The sequence below is a fragment of the Bufo gargarizans genome, chromosome 6, assembly GCF_014858855.1.
Source record: "Bufo gargarizans isolate SCDJY-AF-19 chromosome 6, ASM1485885v1, whole genome shotgun sequence".
NCBI lineage: Eukaryota > Metazoa > Chordata > Amphibia > Anura > Bufonidae > Bufo > Bufo gargarizans.
Window position 1 is genome coordinate 287,289,395 of NC_058085.1, and position 13,588 is coordinate 287,302,982.

General features: G+C 44.7%; 1 protein-coding gene across 1 annotated transcript in view; it reads right to left on the reverse strand.

The window, feature by feature from the left end:
* Window positions 1-12,613, reverse strand: part of NKAIN4 (sodium/potassium transporting ATPase interacting 4) — a 79,760-nt gene extending 67,147 nt beyond the window's left edge. Inside the window, exon 1 of the mRNA XM_044300252.1 lies at window positions 12,413-12,613. Coding sequence (XP_044156187.1) covers window positions 12,413-12,466 — 54 coding nt within the window. The 5' untranslated portion in view covers window positions 12,467-12,613. The remainder of the gene's footprint in view (window positions 1-12,412) is intronic.
* Between the last annotated feature and the right edge of the window lie 975 nt (window positions 12,614-13,588).

Here is a 13,588-nt window from a genome sequence, read left to right on the forward strand (position 1 = left end):
GTTACAATTAAGGCTACTTTCACACTAGCGTTCGGCTGTCCGCTTGTGAGCTACGTTTGAAGGGGCTCACAAGCGGCCCCGAACGCATCCGTCCAGCACTAATGCATTCTGAGTGGACGCGGATCCGCTCAGAATGCATCAGTCTGGCAGCGTTCAGCCTCCGCTCCGCTCAGCAGGCGGACACCTGAACGCTGCTTGCAGCGTTCGGGTGTCCGCCTGGCCGTGCGGAGGTGTGCGGATCCGTCCAGACTTACAATGTAAGTCAATGGGGACGGATCCGTTTGAAGATGACACACTATGGCTCAATCTTCAAACGGATCTGTCCCCTATTGACTTTCAATGTAAAGTCTGGACGGATCCGTCTGAAGCTACTTTCACACTTAGAAATTTTTTTACAATATAATGCAGACGGATCCGTTCTGAACGGAGCCACTGTCTGAACGCTAGTGTGAAAGTAGCCTTAATCTGGTGTAGACAATTCTCTGTGAGGTAAAGATATCTAGCAGCACAGATCTCTCTCTTGTTCTGATAGTTTGCTACATTGTATCAGTGCAGGTAAAGCATATCAGACTGTTTCTCACAGAAAAACTGTATAAACTACAAAAGTATTAGGCCTCTTTCACAGGAGCGAGTTTTCCGCGTGGGTGCAATGTGTGACGGGAACGCATAGCACCCGCACTGAATCCTGACCCATTCATTCCAATGGGTCTGTGTACATGAGCGTTTTTTTTTACGCATCAGTCTGCGTTGCGTGAAAAAACGCAGCATGTTCTATATTCTGCTTTTATCAGGCAGCCCTGGCCCCATAGGCCTCTTTCACACGGGTGTCCCGGATTTGCTCCGGATGCGCCATGTGTGCATTGCGGGAAACCCGTGCGAGTAGGCACGCAATTGCAGTCAGTATTAAGAATGCTATTATTTTCGCTTATAGCCATGTTATAAGGGAAAATAATACAGTGATTAGACTTTAATGGGGTTGCTCATCCCTATCATCTCCTAGCAACCATGCGCGAAAAATCACACCGCATCCGCACTTGTGTGCGGATGCTTGCGATTTTCATCCAGACCCATTAATTTCTATGGGGCCTGCGTTGCGTGAAAAACATATATAACACAATACAGAACATGCTGCGATTTTCACGCAACGCACAAGTGATGCGTGAAAATCACCGCTCATCTGAACAGCCCCATTGAAGTGAATGAGTCCGGATTCAGTGCGGGTGCAATGCGTTCACCTCACGCATTGCACCCGCGCAGAATTGTCGCTCGTGTGAAAGGGGCCATAGAAGTGAATGGGTCTTCAGTGAAAAACGCATTGCATCCTCAAGCAAGTGCGGGTGCGATGCGTTTCTCACTGATGGTTGCTAAGAGATGTTGTTTGTAAACCTTCAGTTTTTTATCACACGCGTGAAAAACGCATCAAAACGCATTGCACCCGTGCGGAAAAAAATGAACGCAATCGCAGACAAACTGATTGAACATGCTGGCAAAATGGTGCAAGTTTCACTGAACGCACGCTAAAATGTTTGCAACTTCCCACATTCACATAAAGGTTGCACTGATCCATGACTTTGCTTTATCTGTGTATGTATGGTTTTCAGGCTCTTAAAGGTAAGAATGTTTCCATTCACTGACAGCAAGTAGATGGATGTACTATGGCTGCTCTGGTATGGGAGCACTTTGGATCTTCAGAGCTTGGTAGATAAATGTACAGTACAGTTTAGATCTGGTAACAACTATAAGATGTCCCACAGTGAGACATGGTGTGGGGTGGGTGCACAGGTAATTGACGCCCCTCTTGCAGGTGTCACCCACGTTCCAGTAGCATTGACAAAAATCTGCACAAATCCAGGCTGCTTCACTGTACTTAACATCGCAACTACAACAGAATTTTCCAACATTTTGATGCATTTTTGGCCTTTTGGAGACATTTCAGTTGATCACAAACCCAATACAGAGGACATAAAATTCCCAAACTCAGCAATAAATCACAGCAAGTCACTGCAGATCACAAGCTCATAAATAAATTCAATCATAAAGGGAAGGGGGAGATGACAGGCTGGATACACACAACCAGGGGCGTAGCTAAAGGCTCACGGCCCTGGTGCAAGAGTTCAGCTTGGGCCCCCATTTCCTTAGTGCTTGTTGGCAAGGGGCAGGGTAGCACATAGCCTTCCTGCTGCCAGAGGCAAACATTGAAAGGGCACCCCCCTCGTGCCAAATTCTTGACCTAACCCCTTCCCTCCAGCCAGAGGTGTAACTTGACCAGCATGCACCTTCTATAAAACAGGGTCTTTGGGGCCCCTCAAGCGACTGCTACCTCTGCACCCCCTATAGCTACGCTCCTGCACACAACGTGGTATATAGTAAAAGTGTGATACCCTATCTTACACTACTACTGAGATCAGGACATTCCAGCAACATCTGCCTAACATCTCCAGCTCAGTACTCGGAGAATATAACTTCCGTAATACTAACCCATATGTACAAGAAATAAATAATTATTAAATACTAATAAATAATAAATACTATAATACTGCCTCATGTACAAAAGCTGCGCGTAGCTACTAGCCTCCCAATATATATCAGCAGCAACATAGTATTGTACATCACTGTGATACTAACTAACATAGAGGGAACACAACTGAGAGTTTTAATATTACTAACAATGGTCCAAGAAGATACTTTTAGTGACTAATAATAAAAGTTATGTTTTATACATTATTAACATATGTTAAAAGAAGGCAACTAGTAGTCGCTGACAAATTGTAAAATGTTAACTCTTGAGCCTCTACATGTGTTAGGGTCAATTGTGTTAAAAACAGAGGTGATGGTGAGCAGTGATGGCCAGTTCGCCGCGAACACATGCGGGCTGCTATCTTAACCCTGGGTTCATACCTGAGCGTTCGCGATGGAGCACTCTGTATGCGCGATTGTACCAGCGTTTACAATCGCGCATACAGAGACAAGCGAACGCCCATTGTCGCGCGTTCCCGAAAGTCTATGTACGGGAACGCGCGACAAAACGCCCCAAAGAAGCTCAAGAACTTTTTTGAGCGTCGGGCGTTTTACAGCGCAATCGTACACGCTGTAAAACGCCCAGGTGAGAACCATTCCCATAGGGAAGCATTGGTTTCTCCTTGTTGAGCGTTTTACAGCGCGTAGGAACGCGCTGTAAAACACTCAGGTGTGAACCCAGGGTAAATCACAAGTCCAGCTGCCGGGGGCCTTCATCGGGCTGTTCTCGGAACTGCCTGCTCCCGGTGACCGCGTTTGCTTCAGACCGGCTTGCGGCGCAGGCACAGGTAAGGACTTGCAGCAGGTGAGCAGCTCCCCCCTCCTGCACACAGAGACAGACATCTCTGGAGAAACAGACTTTGGCCTGCCAAGGCCGCACAAAATCTGCAGCAATGCCGCTAAAGGTTACCAAGCGAGCCATGTCTGCAAACACAGCAAAATGTAAACTGGCCTCAACAGATACAACTGTGGGTACAAGCAGCAAACTTGGAAAGGGAAAGCTGCAGGAGAAAGGTGAATTAACATAGCCTGGAACCCTGCCCCAGCCAGGACAGCAGGTGAAGGAGACCATACAAGCACCTTAGCTGCAGGTGGCGGAGGAGATCCCGGCACTGGTAAGAAGAATGGGGGAGTTAAAGCACCACAAACAACTGCTGCAGATAGACTGTGTATACTGCACACCCCGATAGTAACACCTTGTATGATACCAAGCTGCACTCACTGAGCATAGAGCTGGTGGAGGTGATAAAGGAGATGAACTGTGTCCTGGAGGAGATGGGGCCCCTGGCCGAGTCCTACAGAAACCAGGAATATTTCTCACAGCAGAGACAGAACAGTGACTCTGGATCCTGCTCCTCTAGAGCACAATCAGGGTCCGTGTCCCCAGATGCTCCCTGGCGTGTGACACAACCAATCCTGAAGCATGCAAGTTTCTCTTTCCAGAAGGGAGGTGGGCAAGAGCAGCCGCAAACACCTTCAGCTGTCCCTGAGAAACATCATGGAGCTGTGGCACAACAAGTCCCAGCAGAGACAGTCCAACAGCAGGACAGTGGACATGCATCAATGGGTCAGGGTGATGCATAAGAGCTCTATTACTGGGGCACAGACCAGGGACAGTGATAATGTACCTGAGGGGTCGGGGACTGGTGATGACATACAGTCTGTGTGGGATATGCAGCCATGTGAGGAGGATATAGAGGTGAACAGGGGAAGGGAAAGTGTATGGAATGAGGTGTGTAATTCCCCCCCTTATCAAAATCCACACTGGATGAGACGAGCCCCTGTAGTGCAGACACGCATCCCAATACTCAGGGAAGTGAGCGCCGCCAGGGTCCTCCCAGAAACACCTGGAGCAGTGCTTCACCTCCACCTCCACTTCACTTCACTTCCACTTCACTTCACTTCACCTCCAGTGCAGGCTATACAGGCCAAGCGTTTAAGGGGAGGAACGTGGTGAGGTTAAAACACAGAGTCACCAAAGAAGATGGAGCTCCTGTGTCACCAGATGGGGCTTGCTCCAGCGACATCCTGGCAGTGATAAATCTACCAGACAGGCAGGGCTATGATGTCAGCTTTAAGCTCATGTCTAGTCTGGATAGGTTCTGGGCAAACTTTGCCAGGTTTAGGGACACAAAGGGTCGGAATAAATACATTTTCCTTTCGATTTCCAAGCCAAAAGTTATTGTCGATGTCATCTTTTGGAATGAATCTGTTCCTCCCCAGGACATTGTGGTGTGGCTCCGAAGGCACTGTGACCTCATGTCTGACCTCACCAAGAACAGTAGAAGAGAAGAGACGCTGAACTTTACGTCGAGCGTGTGGACCTTAGAGGGCGCACTAACACAACCGATCCTCCTTTCAGACTTGATAAAGGGGTCTCCAGTACCCCGAAATGCGTTGTCTATGAATAAAACGGAAAATTGCTGAAACCCAAATATTGCTTATGACCGGTTGTGTTAGTGCGCCCTCTAAGGTCCACACGCTCGACGTAAAGTTCAGCGTCTCTTCTCTTCTACGGTTACCCGAGCGGCAGGGTGGCTCCTGCCCAAGGCGATCGGACGAATCTAGACTGCACCAACCGTTGCAATTCTCTTCTTTTGGCCTTCATTGTGGTTGCGCCCAATTGGTGCAACCGCAATACGTGAGCAAACCATCTCTTATAGTAGAATTTTAATTTACTGAACATACTTACCCTATGAGCGCCTTTCTCTATCCTATTCGCCACCATTTGCTCACCAAGAACAGGGACAATGATGGTGTCTTGACTGGAGGGTGGAAGGTGCTGGTGAAGCTGCGCCAGCATTTATTGGTAGAGAAAAATGCATCTGCTTTTATCCTGGGCAATCTAGGAAGTGCTTCAAATATGGCAAAGTCGGTCATGTGGCAAATGTGTGCACCGTGATCAAGTGCAACCTGTATGGTGAGCTTGGCCATCTAAGTGCAACGTGCAAGGATGTTAGATGCAATCTCTGCAGACAGATAGGCCACTCACATAAGGATTGCCCAGATGCCTGGCATAACGTATGAAGGAAGCTTCCAGATGAAGAATTAGTGGAGGTCGCAGACGCTATAGAAGAGGAGGCTTTGATGTCAGGGACCATACTGACAAGGCAAGAGTTACAACAGGGGTCACGTAAGACAACACCCGAACCTCAGCCTTCAGAGAACACTCAGGGCACCATGGAGGTGGTCACTCAGGACCAGCCTCAGGCAGCCGCCTCTGTATCACCTTCTGTATATGAAGAGGCCAAAAGGAACAAAAGCAGAAAAAAAAAGATAAGTCTTCCCGTAAGTCTGAGTTAGAACATAACATGGGCCACAACATCAGGAAAAAAGCCAGTAATGGTGCAGGTGTCATGGTCCTATCAGATATGAGGCTTTATCAGAGTCTGATTGTGATTTTGATTTGAGCAAGAGCTGCAAAAAATAGATAACGAATGTGAAGCAGACAGAGGGGACCCCCCAACAAAGAAGAAGCCCCCTCCTCTTGAAACCCCTATAGAGTCATATATGGAGACTGGGGGTAGCCAGGGAAGCTCTGATTCTGACTTCTGATGATGGGAGTCACTTATCTGCTCTTTTTCTGTTGTCTTATGATGGCTGGGTTTTCTCTCAAATTTGCTTCAAGCAATGTGAACAGCATCAAAGTAAGAAGTACAAAAACCTCAGATAGCTAGATGCAGATGTCATCTTTCTACAGGAGACGCGTTTGACCACCTTAGGGCATCTATGTGAGGCTGAGAGTGAATGGCGGTCTGGTCCTTCTTACTGGTCACTGGCTGTGGGGCCTTATGCCGGAGTGGCCATATTGTTTAATACCAATGACGTGACTGTGCACAGGTTAACGGAGGTAGCTATGGGAAGGTGCCTGGTGCTGGAAGTGACCATCCATGGTAGACGGCTCCGCTTTATTAACATCTACGGCCCACAGACAGTGGCTGAGAGAATCCAGCTATTTAATGATATGAAGCAATATCTATTTACCTTTATACCTGTGGTAGTGGCTGGGGACTTGAATGTTACTTTGTCATCAGGTGGCCAGAGACTCCAGAGTCTTACGTAACACAATACTGCAGGCTGACCTAAGTGATGTCTTCGCACGGGATGGTAGGAAGCCAAATTTCACATATTCTTGTGCTGACAGGAGCAGTAGAATAGACATGGCATTTGTGAATCCTACAGAGACTGTTAGCTGGATGAGTGAGAAGGTCGTCCCCTACTCTGACTACCTGGCTTTGGTTTTCTGCTTGGGAGCCACTAAACGCTCTGATATTGGTAGAGGACTATGGAGGATTAATTCCAGCATTCTGGATGATGTCTATGTCCAGGATTGTGTCCACTCCCTTTTTCAGGTTCAGCTACAGAGAGTGGACTTTTATAACAACATGGCTGACTGGTGGGGGGACGTCAAGGAGGAGATCAGATCCCTCTTAAAGAGACTGTCAGTTAAAAGAGGGAAGAGTAAGTATAGCCAGTATCTCAAGCTGTGGAAAGAACTTGAGTTACTCTATTTGGCGGGTGGGGATGACAAAAAAAAGATTGACCGACTGAAATCTGAGATATCATCAGTATCAGTACAGCATGTACACCTCCCTGGTTCTTGAACAGGATTATGGGTCCTTGGGGGCTCCTGATCCCTTTGAGAATAGCAGGGAACGTGTGGCTAATAAATCGGTTGCAGCAGGGTTGTAGCTATAGGGGGTGCAGAGGTAGCAGTCGCTACCGGGCCCAGGAGCCTGAAGGGGCCCAAAGACACTTGTGCCGCATAAGAAGACACACAAAGCACTGAGGGAAGGGGGGCCTAAGCTGAACTCTTGCACCGGGGCCCATGAGCCTTTGGTTACGCCCTTGGGTTGCAGGTCTCACTGACTCCCAAGGTGTTTTGCAGGAATCTCGGGAGTGTATCCTGGGGGTGGTGAGATCTTACTATGCTGACTTGTTTCAGAAAAAGTTTTTGGATAAGGAAAAAATTGCTCAATTCTTGGAGGCAATTCCAGGCCCTGATACTAATGATGTGGATTTTTATCCTTTGACAGCAGAATTAATGGTGGAGGAGATTAAAGAGGCTATTGATCAGTTACATCTGGTATTAGGTCCAGACGGTATTACCTCAGAATTTTATAAGAAATTTAGGGACCTCTTGGCTCCAATCCTCGTGGATGTGTACAAAACCTGTCTAGAAAATCATCTGATGTCTCCGTCCATAAGGGTGTCCTCGTTAATTCTGCTGTCTAAAAGAAATGAGCCTAGTGACATCAAGAACTGGAGGCAAATTGACCTCTTGAATGTCGACAGGAAGATTCTGGCAAAAATTCTGTTCTCTAGGTTAGTCTGTTTGTCCCGGGCATTGTTGGCAGGCTGTCAGTTCGGCACAGTAAAAGGGCGGAACATCTCTGGAGCAGTCATCTCGATAAGAGAAATGTTTGAGAGATATAAAGCTTTTAGGTGTGGGAAATATGTTGTTGTCTTGACCAGGCTAAAGCCTTCGACAAAGTAGACCATGAGTATCTATGGGCCACTTTGTCAAAGTACGGTATTCCGGGACAATTTATTGATTGGCTAAAAACTTAATATTGTGAGGCGAAGAGCTTTCCTCTGATCAATGGTTGGCAAGGGGACACTTTTGAAGTAGAGACAGGATTGCCCGTTGAGTCCACTGCTGTATGCGTTTGCCTTAGATCCGTTCCCGAGGTCGCTGCAGGAGATTTTTAGGGTGTGCCGGAGGCTGACCTTTAGAGAAAGGGTTACTATGTTGAAGACTTACCTGGTCCCTGTTTTCTTATATGTCTCTGTTGTCTTTCCTTTGCCAGAATCTTTCTCGGCTAGGCTCTTTAGCCTGTTCTTCCAACTTTTGTGGGGGAACAGGTTGAACCCAATAGAAAGAGGGATTACCTACCTACAGAGGAGAGAGGGTGGTTTGGATATGTTAAATCCAAGGGTTTTCTTTGACTCCATGTTTCTAAAAGCTAATTTTGGTAGCCTGGACTCAAACAACAGTCACCTGTGGGTGAATAGTGTCAGGGACTGGATATTGCCTTTTGCAGAGTCTTGAGTGCGAGGCGGCAGTCTCAAGAGGGGTCGATTGACTTGTGACTACCTAAATATATCAGGGGGCGGTACAGAGATCTCTTCCCATCATCTATTTATCCCCAGGACTGTGACGAGGGGACATCCTCTGCGTCTAGAGGAAAGAAGGTTTGTACACAAACATAGAAAAGGATTCTTAACGGTAAGAGAAGTAAGACTATGGAACTCTCTGCCTGAGGAGGTGGTGATGGTGAGTTCACTAAAAGAGTTCAAGAGGGGTCTGGATGTATTTCTGGAGTGTAATAATATTACAGGCTATAGCTACTAGAGAGGGGTTGTTGATCCAGGGAGTTATTCTATTGCCTTATTGGAGTCGGGAAGGAATTTTTCCCCCCATAAATGGGGAAAATTGGCTTGTGCCTCACAGTTTTTTTTTTTGCCTTCCTCTGGATCAACTTGCAGGATAACAGGCCGAACTGGATGGACAAATGTCTTTTTTCGGCCTTATATACTATGTTACCGCCCCCAGTACCTGGAATATGGTCTTAGGTGCATGAAGAAGTGGGGAATAGAGAAGGTTTATCTGGAGACTAAAACCAGGATCTCTATATCAGGATCTGTAGGACCTTCTATTACTTGCAGCCAGCACTAAGAGACTGCACAACGACCACCTTGCAGAAGAGTCTAAAGTTCCTCAATGGTCCGAGGCTCCCTAAGTTTTTTTACATCGCCTGGCTGTCATTGCATAGGAAGCTTTTTGTCAGAGGCAATTTAAAATTTCTGAGTGTCTCAGATCGCATGTGCCCCTTGGGTTGTCAGCAGGAGGAGACTATGGCACATTTTATAACTGAGTGCTGGGGAGGGCGACAGATATGGCAGGAGATAACCATCAAGCTTAAAATCCCAAGGCTGCAGTCTCTAACCTACCCAGACATCTATGGTGTAACATCACAGGTAGTCTAACATTGACCGGGGGACCATGCATCTGATTATTACCACCATCAAATATTACCACTGGCATACAAGACCGAGAGTGTACATCCACAGTGAGCCCTTTAATCATGTAAAAGCCGTAAACCTCATCCTGTCAGAGCTAAGGTGGATCAGATCGATAGAGGTTAGGAAAAAGGGTGAGAATGAAAAATTATGGAGGAATGTATATTTGGAGTAATTTTGGCTCAAGTATCCTGAAATTATGTTAATTTATTAACTTTTTTCTTCTCATTTATTTGTGATGGACTATTAAGTTAAAGTTAATATACATTTATTCTTTAGACAATATCTACTATTTCGGTTGTTTGTTAATTTTGTTTCTGAAATGTATTACTGTATTTTTGCTTGTTTTTATTCATAAAAATTGCCTCCTAGGTACAAGAATATGACTACTATAATACTGTCCCAAAGTACAATAATATACCTACTATAATACTACCTCCCATGTACAAGAATGTAACTACTATAATACTGCTCCGTATGTACAAAAATATAACTACTATAATACTTCCCGTGTACAATAATATAGCTACTATAAACTGCCCTTTGTACAAGAATATAACTACTATAATACTACCTCCTATGTACAAGAATATAACTACTATAATACTGTCCCTATGTACAAGAATATAACTACTATAATACTGCTCCCTATGTACAAGAATATAATTACTATAATACTGAGTAATATGTACAAAAATATACTGTAACTACTATAATATTGCCCATAAGTACAAAAATAAATCTTCTATAATTCTGCCCCTATGTACAAGAATATAACTACTAGAATAATGCAGAAATCAAAGTCACAGTCAGCTCTAGAGGGTCATCCGGGTCATGGGAATGTTGTGGAACTTCTTAAGAGTGATAGGTATGGGAAACACTATGTACAGACATTGTGTGTCTTGTACCTATGAATCTTAAAAAGAATCAATAAAAGAGTCTTATGTTTTTATCTGGTGGCTGGAACCTGCATTCCTTCTACTATAATACTGCTTCCTATGTATCAGAATACAACTACTATAATACTGCCCCCTATGTACAAGAATATAACTACTATAATACTACCCCTATGTACAAGAATATAACTATTATAATACTGCCTCCTATGTACAAGAATATAACTACTATAAGACTGACTCCTATATACAAGATTATAACTGTTATAATGCTACCCCATATACAAAAATATAACTACCATAATACTAACTTCTATACACAAGAATGTACTGCAACTACTATAATACTGCCAAAATCAATAATCACGGCCAGCTCCAAAGCAGAGGTCCAAGGCACGGAAAAGCATGGCACTCCAACAAATGCAAACTTGAAAAGAAAGTTCATTCCAGCCTCCGGATAAAACAATAGAATCCTCTATTGAGCAATAGTCATAAAATCCAGGTATGCCAAACACAAATAGTGCACAGAAAAACGCACACCCTGTGATGCGTTTAGGATGTATATAACACCCTTAAGGCTCGTTCACACGACCGTGTGTGGACCCATTCACTTCTATGGGGCCGCAAAAGACACAGCACTCCGTGTGCTGTCCGCATCCGTTGCTCCGTTCCGTAGCCCCACAAAAGTTATTAGTCATGTCCGCATCCGTTGCTCCGTTCCGTAGCCCCGCAAAAGTTATTAGTCATGTCCATTTCTGTAAAGGGCCGTCTGTTCCGTTCCGCAAATTGCGGAAAGCACACGGGTGGCATCCGTGTTTTGCGGATCTGCAATTTACGGACCGCAAAACACGGCACGGTTGTGTGAACAAGCCCTTAGTCCTAGCAAGGTGGTGTGAATACTGGTATCTGAGGTCATTCACTGCAAGCTGTTGTCACACATGTATTACATTTTTTTATTAATTGAATTCAGCTCCTCCCCAACCTCTGATATAAACAGCACCAGTATTCACACCACCCTGCTACGACTAAGGGTGTTATATACATCCGAAACGCGTCACAGGACGTGGTTTTTTCTGTGCACTATGTGTTTGGCATACCTGGATTTTATGACTATTTCTCAATAAAGGATTCCATTGTTTTATCCGGAGACTGGAATGAACTTTCTTTTCAAGTTTGTACTATAATACTGCCTCCTATGTATGAGAATATAACTATTACAATACTGCCTCCTATGCACAAGACTATAACTACTATAATACTGCCTCCTATGTATAAGAATATAACTATTACAATACTGCCTCCTATGCACAAGACTATAACTACTATAATACTGCCTCCTATGTATGAGAATATAACTATTACAATACTGCCTCCTATGCACAAGGCTATAACTACTATAATACCTTACTTTATGTCCCCTATGCACATGCATATAACTACCTCCCATGATACTGGCTCTCATTTCTGAGAATGATGAGGATGTACCAGTCAGTGATGTGCCCAAACCCTAGTGCTCACAATCCCTGACGCTGTTCGTTTTCATTTCAGTGTTGCTTTTTTTTTTGCATTTCTTTGAGGTTTAATCTGGAAAACTGTGACATTAAGCATCATGCGGTATCTTCAAACGATTTCCACAATTTAGTTACGATTTTGCCAACACTGTCATAAATATGAGTGGCGTTCTTTTTTTTTTTTTTATTAAACAATAGCGGGGATGGTAGTGCCATGCAACTAAAAATTCATGTGGACTGTCCCTGGAGAAGGATCTAAATAATGACCACCTGACCAGCAGCAAATTTTTTCAGCCCCATCCCGTGAACCCCCTGGATCGCAGAAAGTGGAATTACCCTTTAAGCTTTTGTTTCTACTGTGTAAAATATACATCCCAGCAGAGCTGTGGTGGGAAGCAGTGTCCTGGTGTGCAAGTCCTTATTTTAAAGTGATAATGTGATAGTAGAAAGTCAATAGGAACTTACCAGCTGGACGGTGCAGAGGAGAATTAAGGTGCATCTTCCCGTGCAGCATCCCATCCTCTTGCTGGGTTTTGGAAGGGGGCACACAGTCCCTAAGCAGACCCCCTGATCAGCGACTCGCCTGCAGTTATGTGGCTCTGCTTCCAGGGACCATGGTCTGGACAGGGCCAGCGAGTAGCTGCCTTCACCACACTGATATTTAGGAACAGATGCTTTTCTCACAATGTGATCAACTGATGCTCAGCCTCTCCCCCCTAATCTCCCTTTCTCACAATTGCAAGGAGGAGGGAGGGTGCTTGTCTTAAAGGAGCCACGCAGAACTAATCCCAGACAAAAGAGCCTGACAATTGTCAGAGCATTGGAGTCGATTATGAATGCATGTCATAATGTCCGCTGCAGAGTGTTCATAGACATCAGGAAGAGTTTTAGTATATAAAATACATAATTATTTAGTATTATATTAGTGTAAAGCAATTCCCTAATATACTGCTGGGGGAGGGTATATTGAAAATGGAGCCCTGTGCACCAAACGAAGTACAGCCCCCTTGCTCAAAATTTTTAGATGTGTAATTTCCAAAAAGCTGTACATTTAAAAATAATGACACCCAGTTTCTAAATAATAGCCTCTTTACATAATACAAATAATACTACCATATAGTCCACATATAAAGCTGCCATATATTGGACACAAAATACTGCTATTCATTACCCAGAGAAAATTGCCATTCGGAGCCCAAATAGTACTGCCATGTAATGCTTAAATAATACTCCTAGACAATGTCTAAATATGTCTCCACATAAGACTGCCATATACTTTCTACGTTATACTACAAATTAACTGCTATATAATACCTCCATACACTGCTAAATAGCACTGGTCAGTTTAGGGTTAAATTTAATCTAATGAAGTCCTCTTAAAAAACTTGAAGCCTTGGGCAGCTGTTACTCCTGAGCCTCTGTCCGCATGATCAACCCTACTAAACCAGGCTGCCTGGTGGGGTTGATCTGGCTGATTAAAATGATACCTTTCTTTTGTCCGTATATTAAACAGATGCAGAGATATGTTTGTTTTTATTCATATGCAAATCAGAACCAGGGGGTGGTGATGAATCCTTGGAGCACTGCTTTTGTAACACTCCCGTGCTTTGAACACTCCCCCCTCCCCTTGATTGACAGGGC